At 48.5% G+C, this 26634-nt stretch overlaps 1 protein-coding gene across 1 annotated transcript in view; it reads right to left on the bottom strand.

Annotated features, from left to right (window-relative positions):
• Window positions 1–26117, bottom strand: part of UMPS (uridine monophosphate synthetase) — a 31956-nt gene extending 5839 nt beyond the window's left edge. Inside the window, exons 1-3 of the mRNA XM_038742609.1 lie at window positions 25965–26117; window positions 14977–15130; window positions 14210–14860 (exon numbers count right to left, since the gene is read on the bottom strand). Of these exons, the coding sequence (XP_038598537.1) occupies window positions 14210–14860; window positions 14977–15130; window positions 25965–26117 (958 nt within the window). The remainder of the gene's footprint in view (window positions 1–14209; window positions 14861–14976; window positions 15131–25964) is intronic.
• Window positions 26118–26634: the final 517 nt, after the last annotated feature.

Genomic DNA, 26634 nt, shown 5'->3' with positions numbered 1-26634 from the left:
CCACTAATAATAATAATAATAATGGCATTTATTAAGCGCTTACTATGTGCTAAGCACTGTTCTAAGCGCTGGGAAGGTTACAAGGTGATCAGGTTGTCCCACGGGGGGGCTCACAGTCTTAACCCCCATTTTACAGACGAGGGAACTGAGGCACAGAGAAGTTAAGCGACTTGCCCAAAGTCACACAGCTGACAATTGGCGGAGCCGGGATTTGAACCCATGACCTCTGACTCCAAACCCCATGCTCTTTTCCACTGAGCCACCCCACTCATCATCATCATCATCAATCGTATTTATTGAGCGCTTACTATGTGCAGAGCACTGGACTAAGCGCTTGGGAAGTACAAATTGGCAACATATAGAGACAGTCCCTACCCAACAGTGGGCTCACAGTCTAAAAGGGGGAGACAGAGAACAAACCAAACATACTAACAAGATAAAATAAATAGAATAGATATGCACAAATAAAATAAATAAATAAATAAATAAATGCCCACTGTCGGGTAGGGACTGTCTTTATATGTTGCCAACTTGTACTTCCCGAGCGCTTAGTACAGTGCTCTGCACACAGTAAGCGCTCAATAAATACGATTGATTAATTGATTGATGTGATTTTCGGGAAGGTTTTGGAGATGGCCAGAGCGGTGGTCTGTCAGACATGAAGGGGGAAGAAATTCCAAGTCAGAGGGAGGATTTGGACGAGGGACCAACGGCAGGTAAAGAGCGACAGTTAGGAAGCAGCCCGGCCTAGTGGATCGAGCCCAGGCCGGGAGTCGGAGGACCTGGGTTCTAATCCTGCCTCCGCCACTTGCCTGCTGTGTGACCCTGGGCTAGTCACTTCACCTTTCTGTATCTCAGTTCCCTCAATCTATCGTATTTACTGAGTGCCTCCTGCGTGCACAGCACTGTACTACGCGCTTGAGAGAGGACAACACAACAATATAGCAGACGCATTCCCTGCTCCAAGTGAGCTTACAGTTTACAGGGGGAGACGGAATCAATCAATCAATCAATCAATCGTATTTATTGAGCGCTTACTGTGTGCAGAGCACTGGACTAAGCGCTTGGGAAGTCCAAGTTGGCAACATATAGAGACGGTCCCTACCCAACAGTGGGCTCACAGTCTAAAAGGGGGAGACGGAGAACAAAACCAAACATACTAACAAAATAAAATAAATAGAATAGATAGGTACAGGCAAAATAAATAAATAAATAAATAAATAAATAAATAAATAAATAAATGGATGAATGGATGAATGAATAAATAAATAAATAAATAAATAGAGCGATAAATAAGTACAAGCATATATACATATATTCAGGTGCTGTGGGGAAGGAAAGGAGGTAAGATGGGGGGATGGAGAGGGGGACGAGGGGGAGAGGAATCAATCAATTGTATTTATTGAGCGCTTACTATGTGCAGAGCACTGTACTAAGCGCTTGGGAAGCACAAATTGGCAACATATAGAGACGGTCCCTACCCAACAGTGGGCTCACAGTCTAAAAGGGGGAGACAGAGAACAAAACCAAACATACTAACAAAATAAAATAAATAGAATAGATATGCACAAATAAAATAAATAAATAAATAAATAAATAGAGTAATAAATATGTACAACCATATATACATATATACAGGTGCTGTGGGGAAGGGAAGGAGGTAAGATGGTGGGGATGGAGAGGGGGACGTGGGGGAGAGGAAGGAAGGGGCTCAGTCTCGGAAGGCCTCCTGGAGGAGGTGAGCTCTCAGCAGGGCCTTGAAGGGAGAAGTTAATCAAAATGAATAAATGACAGATATAGACATAAGTGGTGTGGGGCTGGGTCGGGGCTGGGTAAAGGTGGGTAAAGGGAGGAGTCAGGATGATGTCAAAGGGAGTGGGAGAAGAGGAAAGGCGGGCTTAATCAAGGAAGGCCTCCTGGAAGAGATGGGCCTTCGTTAAGGCTTTGAAAGTGGGGAGGGTCCTTGTCTGTTTGATATTCATTCATTCAATAGGCTTTATTAAGCGCTTACTATTCATTCATTCAATCGCATTTATTGAGCGCTTACTGTGTGCACAGCACTGTACTAAGCGCTTGAGAAGTACAAGTTGGCAACATATAGAGACGGTCCCTACCCAACAGTGGGCTCACAGTATGTGCAAAGCACTGTACTAAGTGCTTGGGAGAGTACAATACAGTAACTTCTAGACTGTGAGCCCACTGTTGGGTAGGGACCGTCTCTATATGTTGCCAACTTGTACTTCCCAAGCGCTTAGTACAGTGCTCTGCACACAGTAAGCGCTCAATAAATACGATTGAATGAATGAATGAATGAACAGATACATTCCCTACCCACAAGGAGCTCACAATCTAGAGGGGGAGACGGACATTAATCTACATAAATAAATAAATGACAGATAGATTAGAGAAGCAGCGTGGCTCAGTGGAAAGAGCCCGGGCTTTGGAGTCGGAGGTCACGGGTTCAAATCCCGGCTCTGCCAACTGTCAGCTGTGTGACTTTGGGCAAGTCACTTCACTGCTCTGGGCCTCAGTGACCTCATCTGGAAAATGGGGATGAAGACTGTGAGCCCCACCCATGGGACAACCTGATCACCTTGTAACCTCCCCAGCGCTCAGAACAGTGCTTTGCACATAGTAAGTGCTTAACAAATGCCATTATATGCGCTGTGGGGATGGGAAGGAGGATGAATGAAAGGAGCAAGTCGGGATGATGTAGAAGGGAGTGGGAGAAGAGGAGAGGAGGGCTCAGTCAGGGAAGGCTTCCTGGAGGAGATGGGCCTTCAATAAGGATTTAAAGTGGGAGAGAGCAATTATCAGTCTGATATGAAGAGGGAGGGCATTCCGGGCCAGAGGCAGGGGGTGGGCGAGAGGTCAGAGGTGAAGCAGCGTGGTTCAGTGGAAAGAGCCCGGGCTTTGGAGTCCGAGGTCACGGGTTCAAATCCCGGCTCCGCCACTTGTCAGCTGTGTGACTCTGGGCAAGTCACTTCACTTCTCTGGGCCTCAGTTACCTCATCTGTAAAATGGGGATGAAGACTGTGAGTCCCACATGGGACAACCTGATCACCTTGTAACTTTCCCAGCGCTTAGAACAGTGCTTTGCACATAGTAAGCGCTTAATAAATGCCATCATCATCATCAATCGTATTTATTGAGCACTTACTATGTGCAGAGCACTGTACCAAGCGCTTGGGAAGTACAAATTGGCAACATATAGAGACAGTTCCTACCCAACAGTGGGCTCACAGTCTAAAAGGGGGAGACAGAGAACAAAACCACACATACTAACAAAATAAAATAAATAGAATAGATATGTACAAATAAAATAGAGTAATAAATATGTACAAACATATATACATATATAAATAAATACATACATAAATACATACATAAATGCCATCATTATTATTATTATTATTAGATAGAAGAGATGGGGGCACAGTGAGAAGGTTGGCATTAGATGAGCCCACTGTTGGGTAGGGACTGTCTCTATGTGTTGCCAACTTGTACTTCCCAAGCGCTTAGTACAGTGCTCTGCACACAGTAAGCGCTCAATAAATACAATTGAGGATGAGCAAAGTATTCGGGCTGGGTTACGGTAGGAGAGGAGCGAGGTGAGGTGGAAGGGGGCAAGGGGATGGACGGCTTTAAGCCCATGGTGAGGAGTTTCTGTCTGTCTGATGCAAACGTGGATGGACAACGACTGGAGGGTCTTGAGGAAAAGGGGGAAATACGGCCTGAACGCTTTCCGTGGAAAAATGATCCGGGAAGCAGAACCAAGCGTGGGCCGGAGTGGGAAGAGACAGGAGGCAGGGAAGTCAGCGAGGAGGCTGATCCGGTAACCTCGGCAGGATAGGATATCATGGATTAACAGGGTAGCGATTTGGGTGGACAGGAAAGGGTGGATTTTTTAGACTGTGAGCCCACTGTTGGGTCGGGACTGTCTCTATATGTTGCCAATTTGTACTTTCCAAGCGCTTAGTACAGTGCTCTGCACACAGTAAGCGCTCAATAAATACGATTGATGGTGATGATTTTAGCGACGCTGTGAAAATTGAACCGGCGGGATTTGGTGAGATGGAATTCGAGAAGCAGCGTGGCTCAGTGGGAAAAGCCCGGGCATTGGAGTCAGAGGTCGTGGGTTCAAATCCCGGCTCCGTCAACTGTCAGCTGTGTGACTTTGGGCAAGTCACTTCTCTTCTCTGGGCCTCAGTTCCCTCATCTGTAAAATGGGGATTGACTGTGAGCCCCCCGTGGGACAACCTAATCATCCTGGAAGCTCCCCAGCGCTTAGAACGGTGCTTTGCACAGAGTAAGCGCTTAATAAATGCCACCATTATTATTATTATTATTAAAGAACACGGACTTTGGAGTTAGAGGTCATGGGTTTCCAATCCCAGCTCCACCAATTGTCAGCTGTGTGACTTTGGGCAAGTCACTTAACTTCTCTGGGCCTCCGTTCCCTCATCTGTAAAATGGGGATTAAGACTGTGAGCCCCCCATGGGACAACCTGATTCATTCATTCATTCATTCAATCGTATTTATTGAGCACTTACTGTGTGCAGAGCACTGTACTAAGCGCTTGGAAGTACAAGTTGGCAACATATAAAGACGGTCCCTACCCAACAACGGGCTCACAGTTAAAAGGGGGAACCTGATCACCTTGTAACCTCCCCAGCACTTAGAACAGTGCTTTGCATATAGTGAGCACTTAATAAATGCCATTATTATTATATGTGGATTGAATTCATTCAGTCAATTGTATTTATTGAGCACTTACTGTGTACAGAGCGCTGTACTAAGCACTTGGTAAAGTATAATACGGAGAGACGATCCCTGCCCACAATGAGCTCACAGTCTGGGGGCTCTGCACAGTCTGCAGAGTACAGTGCTCTGCACACAGTAAGCGCTCAATAAATACGATTGATGATGATGATGATGGGGGGTGGAGAAAGACATCAAACAAACAGACATCAAGATAAATAAATAAAATGACAGATATACACATAAGTGTTGTGGGGCGGGAAGAGCAAAGGGAACGAGTCAGGGCGATCATCATCATCATCATCAATCGTATTTATTGAGCGCTTACTATGTGCAGAGCACTGTACTAAGCGCTTGGGAAGTACAAATTGGCAACACATAGAGACAGTCCCTACCCAACAGTGGGCTCACAGTCTAAAAGGGGGAGACAGAGAACAAAACCAAACATACTAACAAAATAAAATAAATAGAATAGATATGCACAAATAAAATAAATAAATAAATAAATAGAGTAATAAATCTGTACAAACATATATACATATATACAGGTGCTGTGGGGAAGGGAAGGAGGTAAGATGGGGGGATGGAGAGGGGGATGAGGGGGAGAGGAAGGGAAGGCCTCCTGGAGGAGGTGAGCTCTCAGCAGGGCCTTGAAGGGAGGATGCAGAAGCGATGCAGAAGGGAGTGGGAGATGAGGCTTAGAGAAGCAGCGTGGCTTAGTGGAAAAGCACAGGCTTGGGAGTCAAAGGACATGGATTCTAATCCTGGCTCTGCCACCTGTGTGCTGTGTGACCTTGGACACGCCCCTTAACTTCTCTGTGCCTCAGTTACCTCGTCTGCAAAATGGGGATTAAGACCGTGAGCCCCATGTGGGACAACCTGATTACCTTGTATCTACCCCTGTGCTTGGAACAGTGTGTGGCACATAGTAACCGCTTAACGAATACCATCGTCATCATTATTATTATTATTAAAAGCCTCCTGGAGGTGTGCCTTCAGTATGGCTTTGAAGGGGGGAATGGTGATTGTTTGGCAGATGTGAGGAGGGAGGGCACTCCAGGCCAGACGCAGGATGTGGGCCGGGGATCAGCCAAGGGACAGACGAGAATGAGGCCCAGTGAGGAGGTAAGCGGCGGCAGAGGAGAGGAGGGTGCGGGCTGCGATGGAGAAGGAGAGAAGGGAGGTGAGGTAGAAGGGGGCGAGGGGATGGACAGCTCTGAAGCCGACAGTGAGGAGTTTTTGTTTGATACGGAGGTTGACAGGCAGCCACTGGAGATTTCTGAGGAGTGGGATCAATCAATCGTATTTATTGAGCGCTTACTATGCGCAGAGCACTGTACTAAGCGCTTGGGAAGTACAAATTGGCAACACATAGAGACCGTCCCTACCCAACAGTGGGCTCACAGTCTAAAAGGGGGAGACAGAGAACAGAACCAAACATACCAACAAAATAAAATAAGTAGGATAGAAATGTACAAGTAAAATAAATAAATAAATAAATAAATAAAAAGAGTAATAAATATGTACAACCATATATACATATATACAGGTGCTGTGGGGAAGGGAAGGAGGTAAGACGGGGGGATGGAGAGGGGGCGAGGGGGAGAGGAAAGAAGGGGCTCAGTCTGGGAAGGCCTCCTGGAGGAGGTGAGCTCTCAGCAGGGCCTTGAAGGGAGGAAGAGAGCTAGCTTGGCGGATGGGCAGAGGGATTGGGGGCATTCCAGGCCCGGGGGATGACGTGGGCCGGGGGTCGATGGCGGGACAGGCGAGAGCGAGGTACAGTGAGGAGATTAGTGGTGGAGGAGCGGAGGGTGCGGGCTGGGCAGGAGAAGGAGAGAAGGGAGGTGAGGTAGGAGGGGGCCAGGGGATGGACAGCCTTGAAGCCCAGGGTGAGGAGTTTCTGCCTGATGCGCAGATTGATCGGTAGCCATTGGAGGTTTTTGAGGAGGGGAGTAATATGTCCAGAGCGTTTCTGGACAAAGATAATCCGGGCAGCAGCATGAAGTACGGATTGAAGTGGAGTGGGATGAGATTCATTCATTCATTCATTCATTCATTCAGTCGTATTTACTGAGCGCTTACTGTGTGCACAGCACTGTACTAAGCGCTTGGGAAGTCCAAGTTGGCAACATCTAGAGCCGGTCCCTACCCAACAGCGGGCTCACAGTCTAGAAAGGCCCAGCGCGTTTCTGCAGAAAGACCATCCGGGCAGCAAAGTGAGGTATATGGTCTGGAGTGGGGAGAGGCAGGAAGTTGGGATGAGAAGTGAACCGAGGATAAAGCCCAGGTTATGGGCTTGTGAGACAGGAAGGATGGTGGTATCATCTACAGTCATGGGAAAGTCAAGGCTTAGGACAGGGTTTGGGTGGGAAGGGGAGGAGTTCGGGAAAAAATGAGGACTCAATACCTGTTCTTCTCCCCCTTTTAGACTGTGAGCCCACTGTTGGGTAGGGACTGTCTCTATGTGTTGCCAATTTGTACTTCCCTAGCGCTTAGTACAGTGCTCTGCACATAGTATGCGCTCAATAAATACGATTGATTGATTGATTCTTCTTCCAGTTAGGCTGTGAGCCCCATATGGGACACAGACCGTGTCCAACTTCTACCTACCTCAGCACTTAGTACAGTGTTCAGCACACAGGCATTCAAATAGGACGGACTGATTAGAACAATCAATCAATCAATCGTATTTATTGAGCGCTTACTGTGTGCAGAGCACTGGACTAAGCGCTTGGGAAGTCCAAGTTGGCAACATAGAGAGACAGTCCCTACCCACCAGTGGGCTCACGGTCTAGAAGGGGGAGACAGGGAACAAAACCAAACATACTAACAAAATAAAATAAATAGAATAGATATTTACAAGCAAAATAAATAGAGTAATAAATCTGTACAAACACCTATCCATATATACAGGTGCTGTGAGGAAGGGAAGGAGGTAAGACGGGGGGGATGGAGAGGGGGACGAGGGGGAGAGAACATTTTCCTTAACATGGGCTTTGTCACAGTGCAACCTCGGATTTTAGAACCGGCGCTCAGGCAAACCACCATCCCTGGCCCACCACATCCCAAAGCCTCCTACCACTAGGCAGCCCAATATCCAATATTCTATCGCCTTTCCTTTGACTAGCTGCATTACTGCTGGACCCACCCTCAGATTTACTTTCCCTCTATGTTTTCCATGTGTGGCCCACCATAACGTGTCCTTCTGATCTGAACAGTGCTGAGCGGCATGTCATGGTGGATAGAACCCCGCCCTGGGAGTCAGAAGGGCAGAATAATAAGGATGGCATTTATTAAGCGCTTACTACGTGCAAGGCACTGTTCTAAGCGCTGGGGAGGTTACAAGGTGATCAGGTTGTCCCACGGGGGGCTCACAGTCTTAATCCCCATTTTACAGTTGAGGGAACTGAGGCACAGAGAAGTTGGGGGACTTGCCCCAAGTCACACAGCTGACAAGTGGCAGAGTCGGGATTTGAACCCATGACCCCTGACTCCAAAGCCAGGGCTCTTTCCACCGAGCCACGCTGCTTCTCTGGCTCTACCACTTGTCTGCTGTGTGACCTCTGGCAAGTCGCTTTACTTCTCTGTGCCTCAGTTCCCTCATCTGTAAAATGGGTATCGAGACTGTGAGCCCCACACGGGACAGGGTGTGTGTCCAACCCAATTTGCTTGCATCCACCCCAGCGCATAGTAATAATAATAATAATAATAATAGCATTTATTAAGCGCTTATTATGTGCAAAGCACTGTTCTAAGCGCTGGGGAGGTTACAAGGTGATCAGGTTGTCCCATGGGGGGCTTACAGTCTTAATCCCGCTTTCACAGATGAGGTAACTGAGGCCCAGAGAAGTGAAGTGACTTCCCCAAAGTCACACAGCTGACAACTGGCGGAGCCGGGATGTGAACGCATGACCTCTGACTCCACAGTGTCTGGCACATAGCAAGCACTTAACAAATACCCTAATTATCTTTATTATTGACAAAGAGTAAGCACTCTGTTCTCTCATGGTATTTAAGAGCTTGCTATGGTGCTCTTCTAAGTGCTGGGGTAGATCCAAGCTAATCAGGTTGGACACAGTCCCTGTCCCCCACGGAGCTCACATTCTTAATACCCATTTTACAAACGAGGTCACTAAGGCCCAGAGAAGTGAAGCGACTTGCCCAAGGTCACAAACCAGACAAGTGGCGTAGCTGGGATTAGAACCCAGGTCCTTCTGACTCCCGGTCTCATACTCTATCCACTAGGCCGGGCAGCTTCTCGAGTGCTCAACAAATACCAGTAAGGCTGGCATTCAAGGAGTGAAGTGCGCAGGCTAGTGCATAACAATTATCCTATTTGTTAAGCACTTACTATATGCGCGGTACTGTACTAAGCAAGATGAACAACACCAGATAGGATGGAGAACTGATTCTCAGTCTCATTCTCGGTCTCCTCCTCCCCGTCCCAGCCCCTTACTGTAGAGGTTCCTCAAGGATCAGTTCTCAGTCCCCTTCTGTTCTCTATCTACACTCACTCCCTTGGTGAACTCATTTAATAATAATAATAACGATGATGGCATTTGTTAAGCGCTTACTATGTGCAAAGCACTGTTCTAAGCGCTGGGGGGGGGGCTTACAAAGTGATCAAGTTGTCCCACGTGGGGCTCACAGTCTTCATCCCCATTTTTACAGATGAGGGAACTGAGGCTCAGAGAAGTTAAGTGACTTGCCCAAGGTCACACAGCAGACTTGTGGTGGAGCGGGGATTCGAACCCACGACCTCTGACTCCAAAGCCCGGGCTCTTTCCACTGAGCCACGCTGCTTCTCGCTGATTCGCACATCATTTCTACACTGATGACACCCAAATCTACATCTCCTCCCCTGTCCTCTCCCTCCCTCCCTCCAAGCTCGTATCTCCTCCTGCCTTCGGGACATCTCCATCTGGATGTCTGCCCACCATCTAAAACTCAACATGTCCAAGACTAAACTCCTTATCTTCCCTCCCAAACCCTGCCCTCTCCCTGACTTTCCCGTCACTGTAGACGGCACTACCGTCCTTCCCGTCTCATCCTCAATTAATGCACATTGAGAAGCAGCGTGGCTCGGTGGAAAGAGCCCGGGCTTGGGAGTCAGGTCCTTGGTTCTAATCCTGGATCCGCCACTTGTCAGCTGTGTGACTTTGGGCAAGTCACTTCACTTCTCTGGGCCTCAGTTCCCTCATCTGGAAAATGGGGATTAAGACTGTGAGCCCCATTTGGGACAACCTGATTACCTTGTAACCTCCCCAGCGCTTAGAACAGTGCATGGCACATAGTAAGTGCTTAACAAGTGCCATTACTATTATTATTATCCTCGACTCAGCTCTCTCGTTCACCCCACACATCCAATCTGTCACCAAAACCTGCCGGTCTCAACCCCACAACATCGCCGAGATCCGCCCTTTCCTCTCCATCCAAACCGCTACCTTGCTGGTTCAATCTCTTATCCTATCCCGACTGGATTACTGCATCAGCCTCCTCTCTCATCTCCCATCCTCCTGTCTCTCCCCACTTCAGTCTATACTTCACTATACAGCCTGAATTATCTTGCTACAGAAACGCTTTGGGCATGTCACTCCCCTCCTCAAAAATCTCCAGTGGCTGCCTGTCAACCTACGAATCAAGCAAAAACTTCTCACTCTCGGCTTCAAGGCTGTCCATCCCCTCGCCCCCTCCTACCTCACCTCCCTTCTCTCCTTCTCCAGCCCAGCCCGCACCCTCCGCTCCTCTGCCGCTAATCTCCTCACCGGGCCTTGTTCTCACCTGTCTCGCCGTCGACCCCCGGCCCGCGTCCTCCCCCTGGCCTGGAATGCCCTCCCTCCCTACATCCGCCTAACTAGCTCACCTCCTCCCTTCAAAGCCCTATTGAGAGCTCACCTCCTCCAGGAGGCCTTCCCAGAATGAGCCCCTTTTTTCCTCTCCTCCTCCTCATCGCCCCCCCCCCCGCCCTACAGCACTTGTATATATTTGTACATATTTACTACTCTATTTTATTAATGATGTGTATATAGCTATAATTCTATTTATTCTGCTGGTTTTGACACCTGTCTACGTGTTTTGTTGTCTGTCTCCCCCTTCTAGACTGTGAGCCTGTTGTTGGATAGGGACCATCTCTATATGCTGCTGACTTGTACTTCCCAAGCACTTAGTACAGTGCTCTGCACACAGTAAGCGCTCAATAAATATGATTGAATGAATGAATGAATGAACTGAATGCCTTAAAGCCAACCTTCGGGAGTTTCTGTTCAACACACGTTCCCGCTAGACTGTACGCTCGTTTTGGGCAGGGAACTTGTCTACCAGCTCTGTTAGATTGTGCTCTCCCAAGTACTGAGTTCAGTGCTCTGGGCAAAGTAATAAACGCTCACTAAACACGACTGATAGTCACAGAGATGAACCATCAGAGGGGAGACATGCATGGTATTTAAAAAAAAAAATGATCTGGGCACCAGAGTGAAGTATAGACTGCAGTGGGGAGAGCCAGAGAGGTCAGAAAGAAGGTTGAAAAGGTAATCACGGAGGGAGAGGATAAGGGCTTGGATCAGCGTAGGAGCACTTCAGATGGACAGGAAAGGGCGGATTTTAATGATGCTGTGAAGGTCGAACCAACAGGATCCGGGTACTGACTGAATACGGTTTGAAGGAGAGAGATGAGTCGGACGTAATGCCAGGGTCACGGGCTTGAGACGGGAAGGATGGTGGGGTCATCTATAGTGGTAGGAAAGTCACGAGGAGGACAGGGTTATCTAGTTATCTTATAGTTATCGCCCTATCTCCCTCCTATCATTCCTTTCAAACTCCTAGAACAAGTCATCTACACCCGCTGCCTCAAATTCCTAACGCTAGCTCTCTCCTCGACCCCCTCCAATCTGGCTTTCGTCCCCTGCACTCCACCGAAACTGCCCTCTCAAAGGTCACCGATGACCTCCTGCTTGCCAAATCCAACGGCTCCTACTCTATCCTAATCCTCCTCGACCTCTCAGCTGCCTTCGACACTGTGGACCACCCCCTTCTCCTCAACACGCTATCCAACCTTGGCTTCGCAGACTCCGTCCTCTCCCGGTTCTCCTCTTATCTCTCCGGCCATTCATTCTCAGTCTCCTTTGCGGGCTCCTCCTCCCCGGCCCATCCCCTTACTGTAGGGGTTCCTCAAGGGTCAGTTCTTGGTCCCCTTCTGTTCTCTATCTACACTCACTCCCCCGGTGAACTCATTCGCTCCCACGGCTTCATCTGTCATCTCTACACTGATGACACCCAAATCTACGTCTCTGCCCCTGCTCTCTCTCCCTCCCTCCAGACTCGCGTCTCCTCCTGCCTTCAGGACATCTCCATCTGGATGTCTGCCCGCCATCTAAAACGCAACATATCCAAGACCGAACTCCTTATCTTCCCTCCCAAACCCTGCCCTCTCTCTGACTTTCCCATCAGTGTTGATGGCACTACCATCCTTCCCGTCTCACAAGCCCGCAACCTTGGTGTCATCCTCGACTCCGCTCTCTCGTTCACCCCTCACATCCAATCCATCACCAAAACCCGCCGGTCTCACCTCCGCAGCATCGCCAAGATCCGCCCTTTCCTCTCCATCCAAACCGCTACCCTGCTCGTTCAAGCTCTCATCCTATCCCGTCTGGACTACTGCACCAGCCTTCTCTCTGATCTCCCATCCTCGTGTGTCTCTCCACTTCAATCCATACTTCATGCTGCTGCCCGGATCGTCTTTGCGCAGAAACGCTCTGGGCATGTTACTCCCCTCCTCAAAAATCTCCAGTGGCTGCCAGTCAACCTACGCATCAAGCAAAAACTCCTCACTCTCGGCTTCAAGGCTGTCCATCCCCTCGCCCCTCCTACCTCACCTCCCTTCTCTCCTCCTCCAGCCCAGCCCGCACCCTCCGCTCCTCTGCCATTAACCTCCTCACTGTATCTCGTTCTCACCTGTTCCGCCGTCGACCCCCGGCCCACATCCTTCCCCTGGCCTGGAATGCCCTCCCTCCACACATCCGCCAAGCTAGCTCTATTCCTCCCCTCCAAGCCCCACTGAGAGCTCACCTCCTCCAGGAGGCCTTCCCAGACTGAGCCCCCTTTTTCCTCTCCTCCTCCCCATCCCCCTGGCCCTACCTCCTTCCACTCCCCACAGCACCTGTACATATGTACGCACAGTTTACTCTATTTATTTTACTTTTCTATTTGTTAATGATGCACATTTAGCTTTAATTCTATTTTTTCTCAGGACTTGACACCTGTCCACCTGTTTTGTTGTCTGTCTCCCCCTTCTAGACTGTGAGCCCACTGTTGGGTAGGGACCATCTCTATATGTTGCCAACTTGTACTTCCCAAGCGCTTAGTGCAGTGCTCTGCACACAGTAAGTGCTCAATAAATATGATTGAATAAGTACAGTGCTCTGCACACAGTAAGTGCTCAATAAATACAACAATGAACAAATGAATGAATGAAGGTTGCGGAGGGAAGGTGAGGCGGTCAGATGTAGATATGTAATTCCAGTCAGCCCGAAAGTATTGTACTTTCCCAAGCGCAGAGTACAGTGCTCTGCACACAGTAAGCGCTCAAGAGATACGACTGAATGAAAATAAATGAACGAAAGGGAGATTAGCAGGCTCCCCTGCCCATCCCCGACCCCTGGGCTGTTCATACCATCGCATTTACTGAGCACTTACTGTGTGCAGAGCCTTGTACTAAGCACTTGGGAAGTACAAATCGGCAACATATAGAGATGGTCCCTACCCAACAACGGACGCGCAGTCTAGAAACGTGTCTGCGGTGTGACCTTGGGCAAGTCGCTTTAACCAATCAATCAATCAATCGTATCTATTGAGCACTTACTGTGTGCAGAGCCTTGTACTAAGCACTTGGGAAGCACAAATCGGCAACATATAGAGATGGTCCCTACCCAACAACGGACGCGCAGTCTAGAAACGTGTCTGCGGTGTGACCTTGGGCAAGTCGCTTTAACCAATCAATCAATCGTATTTATTGAGCGCTTACTGTGGGAAAAGCACTGTACTAAGCGCTTGGGAAGTTCAAGTCGGCAACACATAGAGACAGCCCCTACCCAACAGCGGGCTCACAGTCTAGAAGGGGGAGACAGAGAACAAAACCAAACATAGTAACAAAATAAAATAAATAGAATAGATATGTACAAGATAAATAAATGAATAGTAAGCTTACTTCCCTGTGCCTCAGTTACCTCACCCGTAAGACGGGGATTGAGGTTGGGAGCCCCGTATGGGACAGGGACTGTGTCCAACCTAAAGGTATCTACCCCAGTGCTTACTACAGTGCCTGGGACAGAGTAACCACTTGACCGCCACCAAATTTGAAAAGAAAAAAGGGAGATTTCTGGCGGACCGTGCCGGGGAAGGCGCCGGGGTGAGACCGGACTCTCGGGGGGCCCCCGGCCTCCCCGGACTCACCCTCGTACTGCCTCTTCACCGTGTTTCCGATGTCGGCGAACTTCCGGTCCTCAAAGATGAGGAAGTCGTGGGTGCGGGCCAGGGCCCGGAGGCGCTCCATGGCCTCGGCGCTGAAGTCGCCCAGCGTGTCCACGTGGGTCTTGAGCAGGCAGATGGAGGGGCCCAGTGAGGCGGCCGCCTCCAGGAGGGCTTCCGTGTCGCCCACGTCCGCCGCCAGGCACAGGTTGCTCCGCTTCCGCTCCATCAGGTCGAAGAGCTGGGCGGCCAGCGGGTGGACGCCGGGCAGCCGGGCCCGGGCCGCGAACCCGAGCTCCCGCCGCGGTCCCGGGGCCGGGCCGGGGGGCCGGGGTCCCTCCCGCAAGAAGCGCCTCACCCTCTCCACCGTCTCGGCGTCCACCCGGCCCTGCCGCCCCAGGGCCTCCAGGAGGCCGGTCAGCGAGCAGACGGCGTGGAGCCGGACGCCGCGCTCCTCGAGCCGGGCCCGGCCCCCCTGCTCCCGGTCCAGCAGGACCACGGCGTCCGTCACCTTCAGCCCCTCCCGCTCCAGGGCCTCGGCGGTCTCCAGCACGCTCCCGCCGCTGGTCACCACATCCTCGATCACCAGGCAGGTCTGGCCGGGCCGCACGGCCCCCTCGACGACGCGCTTGGTCCCTGCGGACGGCGGGGAGGGGGGTGAGCGGCAGGACGGCGGCGCCGAGACCCTCGACGGCCTCCCGCCCCCGGTTCTCGGACCAGCGGCTGGGGGACGGCTGCCCGCCGGTTCTCACCGTAGGCTTTGGCCTCCTTCCTCCGGACGAGCATGGGGACGTCGTGGGCGCAGCAGATGACCGTGGCCAGCGGCAGGGCCGTGTACGGCACGCCACAGACCGTGTCGAAGCGGATCCCGGCCTCCTGGGCCGTCCGGAACAGGATCTCGGCCACCTGAGGGAACGGCGGGAGGGGACAGTCGGGAGAGGCCTCGGCTCCGCCCGCTCCCGTCCCCTCTCCGTTCCCTTCCGACCCCGGGGCTCCGCCGATGGCGGTGGGGCAGGAAGTTCGGGGAGTCACTCACTGACCGTCAGGATCCGGACCGAGGGTCAAGAAGCCGCACGGACCGCAAACACCCTGCCCCACAGCACTTATATATATGTTTGTACATATTTAGTACTCTATTTTACTTGTATTTACTATTCTACTTATTCTATTTTGTTATTGTTTTGTTGTCTGTCTCCCCCTTCCATCATCATCAATCGTATTTATTGAGCGCTTACTACGTGCAGAGCACTGTACTAAGTGCTTGGGAAGTACAAATTGGCAGCATATAGAGACAGTCCCTACCCAACAGTGGGCTCACAGTCTAAAAGGGGGAGACGGAGAACAAAACCAAACATACTAACAAAATAAAATAAATAGAATAGATAGGTACAAGTAAAATAACCGTGAGCCAGACTGTGAGCCCGCTGGTGGGTAGGGACCGTCTCTAGATGCTGCCAACTTGGACTTCCCAAGCGCTTAGTACAGTGCTCTGCACACAGTAAGTGCTCAATAAATACGACTGAATGAATGAACGAACCTCCTCTTAATGGGGCCAGGCCCGGCAATGGAGACAGAGGCCCCTGATCCTCAACCCACAGGGTCTCCCCCAGGCCTGGGGGCTCAGGGAGGGCCACTCGCTGACCGTCAGGGCCCGGACCGGGGGTCGAGGAGCCCGGCCTGCACTGACCGTGCTCCCCCTTCCCGCTTCCAGGAAGCAGCGGGGCTCCGTGGGAAAAGCCCGGGCTTGGAGTCAGAGGTCATGGGTTCAAATCCCGGCTCCACCACTTGTCAACTGTGTGACTCTGGGCAAGTCGCTTCTCTGGGCCTCAGTTCCCTCGTCTGTAAAATGGGGATGAAGACTGTGAGCCCCACGTGGGACAACCTGATCGCCTTGTAACTTCCCCAGCGCTTAGGACAGTGCTCTGCACATAGTAAGCACTTAATAAATGTCATTGTTATTATTATTATTATTATTATAGGGGGCCGGGTCTGAGGATAAGGGCGTCCCCTCTCCATCCCCCCGTCTTACCTCCTTCCCTTCCCCACAGCACCTGTATATATGGTTCTACATATTTATTACTCTATTTATTTATTTATTTTACTTGTACATATCTATCCTATTTATTTTATTTTGTTAGTATGTTTGGTTTTGTTCTCTGTCTCCCCCTTTTAGACTGTGAGCCCACCGTTGGGTAGGGACTGTCTCTATATGTTTCCAATTTGTACCTCCCAAGCGCTTGGTACAGTGCTCTGCACATAGTAAGCGCTCAATAAATATGCTTGATGATGATGATGAAGGAAGGAGACGTGGCCCCTGGGTCCTCACCCCCGAAGTCTTCCCCTGGGTCACGGGGGTGTCCCACGGCGGCCCCCTCTCCCCGGCCCCACGGACCCTCTGGGTGTACTCTCCAAGCCCCCCACCCCCAGCTCCGAGTCACAAGACCCTAGACTTTGCCCCCGGGGTCCCGACCTGGGGAAAATCACTGCCTCCGCCCGGGGCGGATTCATCCTGAGTCAGCCCCAGCGCTCAGGACAACGTTTGGCACGCCGAGAACCAGAATCAGCTCCTCCCCGCGTAATGGTTACAGATCACGGTATTGACTAAGCCCTCACGCCAAGCCAAGCACTGTGCCAAACGACGATGAAACGGGAAAGCTCACCTTCTTTTTCCAGAGCAGAAAAACAAGGCTCCGAGAGGCTCAAGGACTTGTCCCTCTCCCCCTTTTAGACTGTGAGCCCACTGTTGGGTAGGGACCGTCTCTAGATGTTGCCAACTTGGACTTCCCAAGCGCTTAGCACAGTGCTCTGCGCACAGTAAGCGCTCAATGAATACGATTGATTGATTGATTGATTGATTGTCCAAGGTCACACGGCAGGCTGGGGCCAGGGCCGGAACTCCAACCCAGCTCTCCGGACCACCAGCCAGTCGGACCATCGTTTTTCCTGAGCACTTACTGTGCGCAGAGCGCTATGCTAGGGAAGCAGCGTGGCTCAGGGGAAAGAGCACGGGCTGCGGAGTCAGAGGTCATGGGTTCAAATCCCTGCTCCGCCAATTGTTTGCTGTGTGACTCTGGGCAAGTCACTCCACTTCTCTGTGGCTCAGTTCCCTCATCTGTAAATAATAATAATAATCATAATAATGGCATTTGTTAAGCGCTTACTATGTGCAAAGCACTGTTCTAAGCGCTGGGGAGGTTACAAGGTGATCAGGTGTCCCACGTGGGGCTCAGAGTCTTAATTCCCATTTTACATTGTAAATGGGGATGAAGACTGTAAGTGCTCCCATGGGACAACCTGAGCACCTTATAACCTCCCCAGCGCTTAGAACAGTGCTTTGCACATAGTGCTTAATCAATTCCATTATTATTAGTATTATATACTAAGTGCTTGGGAGAGAACAATACAATAATATAACAAACACATCTCTACAAAATAATAATATATATTATATAATATTAATATTATCAATAATATATTATCATTATACACTAAGTGCTTGGGAGAGAACAATACAATAATATAACAAACACATCTCTACAAAATGATAATATATTATATAATATTAATATTATCAATAATATATTATCATTATACACTAAGTGCTTGAGAGAGAACAATACAATAACATAACAAACACATCTCTACAAAATGATAATGTATATTATATAATATTAATATTATTAATAATATATTATCATTATACACTAAGTGCTTGGGCGAGAACAATACAATAATATAACAAACACATCGCTACAAAATAATAATATATATTATAATATTAATATTATTAAAAATATAGTATCATTATACACTAAGTGCTTGGGAGAGAACAATACAATAATATAACAAGCACATCTCTACAAAATGATAATATATATTATATAATATTAATATTATTAATAATATAGTATCATTATACACTAAGTGCTTGGGCGAGAACAATACAATAATATAACAAACACATCGCTACAAAATAATAATATATATTATATAATATTAATATTATTAATAATATATTATCATTATATACTAGGTGCTTGGGAGAGAACAATTACAACAAACACATTCCCTGCCCACTACAAGCTTACACTCTAGAGAGGAAAACAGACGTTAATATAAATAAATAAAATGACATAGGTGCACGAGTGCTTTGGGGTTGGGAGGGGGGAAATAAATAAAGGGGGCAAGTCAAAGCAATAGAGAAGGGAATAGGAAAGATGGGCTCAGTCAGGGAAGGCCTCTTGGAGGAGATGTGCCTTTAATAAGGCTTTGAAGGGGGAAGAGGGGAGAGTCTTTTAGACTGTGAGCCCACTGTTGGGTAGGGACTGTCTCTATATGTTGCCAATTTGTACTTCCCAAGCGCTTAGTACAGTGCTCTGCACACAGTCAGCGCTCAATAAATACGATTGATGATGATGAGAGTCACTATCTGATATGAGGGGGCAGGGCGTTCCAGGCCAAAGGCAGGATGTGGGCAAAGGTTGGCGGCGAGATAGGTGAGATGGAGGCACAATGGAAAGGTTAGTATTAGAGGAGCAAAGTTTTTAGGCTGGTTGGAGTTGGAAGGGAGCGAGGTGAGGTGGGAGGGAGCAAGGGGATCGAGGATTTTAAAGCCGATGGTGAGTTTCTGTTCGATGCGGAGGTGGACGGGCAACCACTGGGGTTTTTTCTTTTGTAGAAGTGGGAGAAACAAGGCCTGAACCATTTTGTAGAAAAACGGTCTGGGCAGCAGATTGAAATAGGAACTGGCGTGGGAAGAGATAGGAGGCTGAGGCAGTAATCCGGGTGGGGTAAAACAAATCAATCAATCAATCATATTTATTGAGCGCTTACTATGTGCAGAGCACTGTACTAAGCGCTTGGGAAGTACAAATTGGCAACATATAGAGACAGTCCCTACCCAACAGTGGGCTCACAGTCTAAAAGGGGCAGACAGAGAACAAAACCAAACATACTAACAAAAAAAATAAATAGAATAGATATGTACAAGTAAAATAAATAAATAAATAGAGCAATAAATATGTACAAACATATATACATATATACAGGTGCTGTGGGGAAGGGAAGGAGGTAAGATGGGGGGAATGGAGAGGGGGACGAGGGGGAGAGGAAGGGGCTCAGTGTGGGAAGGCCTCCTGGAGGAGGTGAGCTCTCAGTAGGGCCTTGAAGGGAGGAAGAGGGCCGGATTGGCGGATGGGCAGAGGGACTGGGGGCATTCCAAGCCCGGGGGATGGCGTGGGCCGGGGGTCGATGGCGGGACAGGCGAGAACGAGGTACGGTTGCTTGGATTAACGTGGTAGCAGTTTGGATGGTGGGAAAAGGGCGGATTTTAGCAATGTTGTGAAGGTGGGAGCAGCAGGACTCACTGACGGATCGACTATGTGGGTTGAAAGAGAAAAGCAGCATGGCATAACGGGTAGAGCGCAGACCTGGGGGTCGGAAGGTCAAGGGTTCTAATCCCGGCTCTGCCACTTAGCTGCTGTGGGACCTCAGGAAAGTCACTTCACTTCTCTGTGCTTCAGTTACCTCATCTGCAAAATGGGGATTTTGTGAGCCCCATGTGGGACAGGGGCCGCGTCCGACCCAGTTTTTGAGAAGCAGCACGGCCCAGTGGCAAGAGCCCAGTCTTGGGAGTCGGAGGTCGTGGGTTCTAATCCCGGCTCCGCCACTTGGCTGCTGTGTGACTTCAGGAAAGTCACTTCACTTCTCTGTGCTTCAGTTACCTCATCTGCAAAATGGGTATATTTATTTATTTGATTTATTTTATATATTTATATATTTATTTGACATATTTATTACTCTATTTATTTATTTATTTATTTTACTTGTACATTTCTATCCTACTTATTTTATTTTGTTGGTATGTTTGGTTCTGTTCTCTGTCTCCCCCTTTTAGACTGTGAGCCCACTGTTGGGTAGGGACTGTCTCTATGTGATGCCAATTTGTACTTCCCAAGCGCTTAGTACAGTGCTCTGCACATAGTAAGCGCTCAATAAATACGATTGATTGATTGATTGATTGATGGGGATTAAGACCGTGAGCCCCATGTGGGACCAGGGCCGCGTCCAACCCAGTTTCTGAGAAGCAGCATAGCCTAGTGGCAAGAGCCCGGTCTTGGGAGTCGGAGGTCGTGGGTTCTAATCCCGGCTCCGCCACCTGACTGCTGTGTGACCTCGGGCAAGTCATTTCACCTCTCTGAGCCTCAGTTCCCTCATCTGTAAAATGGGGACTAAGACTGTGAGCCCTAAGTGGGACAACGTGATCACCTTGTATCGCCCCCCCCAGCGCTTGGAACAGTGCTCTGCACATAGTAAGAGCTTAACAAATGCCATTATTATTATTGTTATTATTCTCTGGGCCTCAGTTACCTCATCTGCAAAATGGGGATTGAGACTGCATGTGGGACAGGTTGATGGCCTTCTATCTACCCCAGAGCTTAGAACAGTGATCGACACACAGTAGGCGCTTAGCAAATACCATCATTCTCATTACGGAAGAGTCAAGGATAACCACCGGCCCCACGTTCCCGTCCACCGGGACACACGCTGCCTTCTCCCTACAGCCCAAGACCCCCCATCCCACCTCCCTCCCCCTAATTTCCTCGGCCCCTCCCTCTCATGCCCCCACCACCACCACCACCCACCCCTCTCTCCCAGGACTCCCCTCCCATTCATTCAGTCGTACTTATTGAGCACTTACTGTGTGCAGAGCACTGTACTAAGCGCTTGGGAAGTACAATTCGGCAACAGAGCCAGTCCCTACCCAACAACGGGCTCTCAGTCTAGAAGACCCCCCCCGCCCCCCGCCCCAGGACCTCCCCATTCCTTGTGGCTCAGTGGAAAGAGCCCGGGCTTTGGAGTCAGAGGTCGTGGGTTCGAATCCCGGCCCCGCCACATGTCTGCTGTGTGACCTCGGGCAAGTCACTTCACTTCTCTGAGCCTCAGTTACCTCATCTGTAAATGGGGACTGACTGTGAGCCCCACGTGGGACAACCTGATCATGTTATATCCCCCCCAGCGCTTAGAACAGTGCTTTGCACATAGTAAGCGCTTAACAAATGCCATCATTATTATTATTATTCCTTCCCTCTGCCCTTCCCCCTTCCCCCCCACCACAGCACTTGGGTATATTTGTACACCTTCATTACTCCATCTTACTCATGATGTGCATACAGCTATAATTCTGTTTATCTCTATTTCGATGGTATTGACACCTGTCTCCTTGTTTTGCTCTTTCATTCATTCAATCGTATTTATTGAGCGCTTACTGTGTGCAGAGCACTGTACTAAGCGATTGGGAAGTACAAATTTGCAACATATAGAGACGGTCCCTACCCAACCGTGGGCTCACAATCATATTTAGCGCTTACTGTGTGCAGAGCACTGTACTAAGCGCTTGGGAAGTCCAAGTTGGCAACACACAGAGACGGTCCCTACCCAACAGTGGGCTCACAGTCTAGAAGGGGGAGAGAACAAAACAAAACAGAGTAGGTGCTTAACAAATGCCATTATTATTATTAACCTCTCAATAGATCAATCAATCGTATTTATTGAGCGCTTACTGTGTGCAGAGCACTGTACTAAGCGCTTGGGAAGTACAAGTTGGCAACATATAGAAACGGTCCCTACCCAACAGCGGGCTCACAGTCTAAAAGGGGGATACAGAGAACAAAACCAATGCCCCCAATCCCTCTGCCCATCCGCCAGGCCGGCTCTCTTCCTTCCTTCAAGGCCCTACTGAGAGCTCACCTCCTCCAGGAGGCCTTCCCAGACTGAGCCCCTTCCTCTCCCCCTAGTCCCCCTCTCCATCCCCCACTTCTTACCTCCTTCCCTTCCCCACAGCACCTGTACATATGTATATATGTTTGTACATATTTATTACCCTATTTATTTATTTATTTAACTTGTCCCTATCTGTTCTATTTATTTCATTTCATTTCATTTTCATTTATTTCATTTTGTTAGTATGTTTGGTTTTGTTCTCTGTCTCCCCCTTCTAGACTGTGAGCCCGCTGTTGGGTGGGGACCGCCTCTAGATGTTGCCAACTTGGACTTCTCAAGCGCTTAGTCCAGTGCTCCGCACACAGTGGGCGCTCAATAAACACGATTGATAATCATCATCATCAATCATCATCATGATCATCAATCATGATGATGATGCAATTGAATGACTGACTGAGTGCGTGAATGAATGAATGAATGAATGAATGAATGAAAGAAATACGATTGATGATGATGTGATTGAATGACTGACTGAGTGCGTGAATGAATGAATGAGTGAATGAAATACGATTGATGATGATGCGACTGAATGACTGAGTGCGTGAATGAATGAATGAATGAATGAAAGAAATACGATTGATGATGATGCGATTGAAGGACTGACTGAGTGCGTGAATGAATGAATGAATGAAAGAAATACGACTGATGATGATGCGATTGAAGGACTGGCTGAGTGCGTGAATTAATGAATGAATGAACGAAATACGATTGATGATGATGCGACTGAATGACTGACTGAGTGCGTGAATGAATGAATGAATAAAATACGACTGATGATGATGTGACTGAATGACTGAGTGCGTGAATGAATGCCTGAGTGCATGAATGAATGAATGACTGAATGAAATACGATTGATGATGATGTGATTGAAGGACTGGCTGAGTGCGTGAATGAATGAATGAAATACGATTGATGATGATGCGATTGAATGACTGACTGAGTGTGTGAATGAATGAATGAATGAAATACGATTGATGATGATGCAATTGAATGACTGAGTGCGTGAATGAATGAATGAAATACGATTGATGATGATGCGACTGAATGGCTGACTGAGTGTGTGAATGAATGAATGAATGAAATACGATTGATGATGATGCGATTGAATGACTGTGTGTGAATGAATGAATGAAATACGATTGATGATGATGCGACTGAATGACTGACTGAGTGCGTGAATGAATGAATGAATGAAAGAAATACGACTGATGATGATGCGATTGAATGACTGACTGAGTGCGTGAATGAATGAATGAAAGAAATACGATTGATGATGATGCGATTGAATGACTGAGTGCGTGAATGAATGAATGAAATACGATTGATGATGATGCGACTGAATGGCTGAGTGTGTGACTGAATGAATGAATGAAATACGATTGATGATGATGCGATTGAAGGACTGACTGAGTGCGTGAATGAATGAATGAATGAATGCCCCACCACCACCTGCTTGAGCAGCTTCGGTCGGGAGACGACCCCCCTGAGGTCGATGTAGACGGGTGAGGAGATGCTGTGCGATTGAATGACTGACTGATGCGTGAATGAATGAAGGAATGAATGAATGAAATACGATTGATGATGAAGCGATTGAAGGACTGGCTGAGTGCATGAATGAATGAATGAAATACGATTGATGATGATGCGATTGAAGGACTGATTGAGGGCGTGAATGAATGAATGAATGAAAGAAATACGATTGATGATGATGCGACTGAATGGCTGACTGAGTGCGTGAATGAATGAATGAATGAATGAAATACGATTGATGATGATGCGATTGAATGACTGACTGAGTGCGTGAATGAATGAATTAATGAATGAATGTCCTCCCCCCACCCCCGCCCCCACCCCCACCACCTGCTTGAGCAGCTTCGGTCTGGAGACGACCCCCCTGAGGTCGATGTAGACGGGTGAGGAGATGCCGTGCGATTGAATGCCTGACTGAGTGCGTGAATGAATGAATGAAATACGACTGATGATGATGCGATTGAATGAGTGAGTGCGTGAATGAATGAATGAATGAAAGAAATACGATTGATGATGCGATTGAATGACTGAGTGCGTGAATGAATGAATGAAAGAAAGAAATACGACTGGTGATGATGCGATTGAAGGACTGGCTGAGTGTGTGAATGAATGAATGAAATACGATTGATGATGATGCGATTGAAGGACTGGCTGAGTGCGTGCATGAATGAATGAATGAATGAAATACGATGGATGATGATGCGATTTAAGGACTGGCTGAGTGCGTGAATGAATGAATGAATGAATGAATGAATGAAAGACGATTGCTGATGATGCAACTGAATGACTGACTGAGTGCATGAATGAATGAAAGAAATACGATTGATGATGATGCGATTGAATGACTGAATGCGTGAATGAATGAATGAATGAAATACGATTGATGATGATGCGATTGAAGGACTGGCTGAGTGCGTGAATGAATGAATGAAATACGATTGATGATGATGCGGTTGAATGAATGAATGAATGAATGAAATACGATTGATGATGATGCGACTGAATGACTGACTGAGTGTGTGAATGAATGAATGAATGAAATACGATTGATGATGATGCGATTGAAGGACTGGCTGAGTGCGTGAATGAATGAATGAAATACGATTGATGATGATGCGACTGAATGAATGAATGGATGAAATACGATTGATGATGATGCGATTGAATGACTGAGTGCGTGAATGAATGAATGAATGCCCCCCACCACCACCACCTGCTTGAGCAGCTTCGGCCTGGAGACGACCCCCCTGAGGTCGATGTAGACGGGTGAGGAGATGCCATGCGATTGAATGACTGAGTGCGTGAATGAATGAATGAATGAAATACGATTGATGATGATGCGATTGAAGGACTGGCTGAGTGCGTGAATGAATGAATGAAATACGATTGATGATGATGCGACTGAATGAATGAATGGATGAAATACGATTGATGATGATGCGATTGAATGACTGAGTGCGTGAATGAATGAATGAATGCCCCCCACCACCACCACCTGCTTGAGCAGCTTCGGCCTGGAGACGACCCCCCTGAGGTCGATGTAGACGGGTGAGGAGATGCCATGCGATTGAATGACTGAGTGCGTGAATGAATGAATGAATGAAGTACGATTGATGATGATGCGACTGAATGACTGACTGAGTGCGTGAATGGATGAATGAATGAATGAGTGAATGAAATACGATTGATGATGATGCAATTGAATGACTGACTGAGTGCGTGAATGAATGAATGAATGAAATACGATTGATGATGATGCGATTGAATGACGGAGTGCGTGAATGAATGAATGAATGAATGAAAGAAATACGATTGATGAAGCGATTGAATGACTGAGTGCGTGAATGAATGAATGAAAGAAAGAAATACGACCGGTGATGATGCGACTGAAGGACTGGCTGAGTGTGTGAATGAATGAATGAAATACGATTGATGATGATGCGATTGAAGGACTGACTGAGTGCGTGCATGAATGAATGAATGAATGAAATACGATGGATGATGATGCGATTTAAGGACTGGCTGAGTGCGTGAATGAATGAATGAACGAGTGAAAGACGATTGCTGATGATGCAACTGAATGACTGACTGAGTGCGTGCATGAATGAATGAATGAAATACGATTGATGATGATGCGATTTAAGGACTGGCTGAGTGCGTGAATGAATGAATGAACGAATGAAAGACGATTGCTGATGATGCAACTGAATGACTGACTGAGTGCATGAATGAATGAAAGAAATACGATTGATGATGATGCGATTGAAGGACTGACTGAGTGCGTGAATGAATGAAACACGATTGATGATGATGCCATTGAATGACTGAGTGCGTGAATGAATGAATGAATGAAATACGATTGTGATGATGCGATTGAATGACTGACTGAGTGCGTGAATGAATGAATGAATCCCCCCCCCCACCTACCTGCTTGAGCAGCTTCGGCCTGGAGACGACCCCCCTGAGGTCGACGTAGACGGGTGAGGAGATGCCGCTCTTGAGCACGAAGTCCCCGAAGCGCAGGGCCTGGGCCTCGTGCAGCTCCGCCGCCAGCGCCTCCAGCCCGCCCTCCGCCGCCATCGTCGCCCACCCTGCACGTGTTCGGCGCCCGCCGATGACGTCAGGGCGCCCTCCGATGACGTCGGCGGCGCCGCCGCAGACCCTCCCACCCCCCCCGTCGCGCCCTTTGATGACGTCGCCCGCGCGCGCGGCGGGGAGGGGGGGTCAGCGCGCCTGCGCGGGGCGCCCGCGGTTGCTAGGGAGACGAAGCCTCCTGAGGAGGCCGCGTGTTCATGATGATGATAATAATGATAATAATAATGGTATTTGTTAAGCGCTTACTATGTGCAAAGCACTGTTCTAAACCCGGGGGGGTTACAAGGAGATCAGGTTGTCCCACAGGGGGCTCACAGTCTTAACCCCCATTTTACAGATGAGGTAACCGAGGCCCAGAGAAGTGAAGTGACTTGCCCAAAGTCACACAGCTGGCAGTTGGCAGAGTAGGGGTTTGAACCCATGACCTCTGACTCCAGAGCCCAATAATAATAATAACAATAATGATGATATTTGTGACTCCCGGGCCCATGTTCTATTCACT

This window comes from Tachyglossus aculeatus, chromosome 1, assembly GCF_015852505.1.
Source record: "Tachyglossus aculeatus isolate mTacAcu1 chromosome 1, mTacAcu1.pri, whole genome shotgun sequence".
In the NCBI taxonomy this organism is placed as follows: domain Eukaryota; kingdom Metazoa; phylum Chordata; class Mammalia; order Monotremata; family Tachyglossidae; genus Tachyglossus; species Tachyglossus aculeatus.
This window is presented reverse-complemented; position numbering and strand designations above follow the sequence as displayed.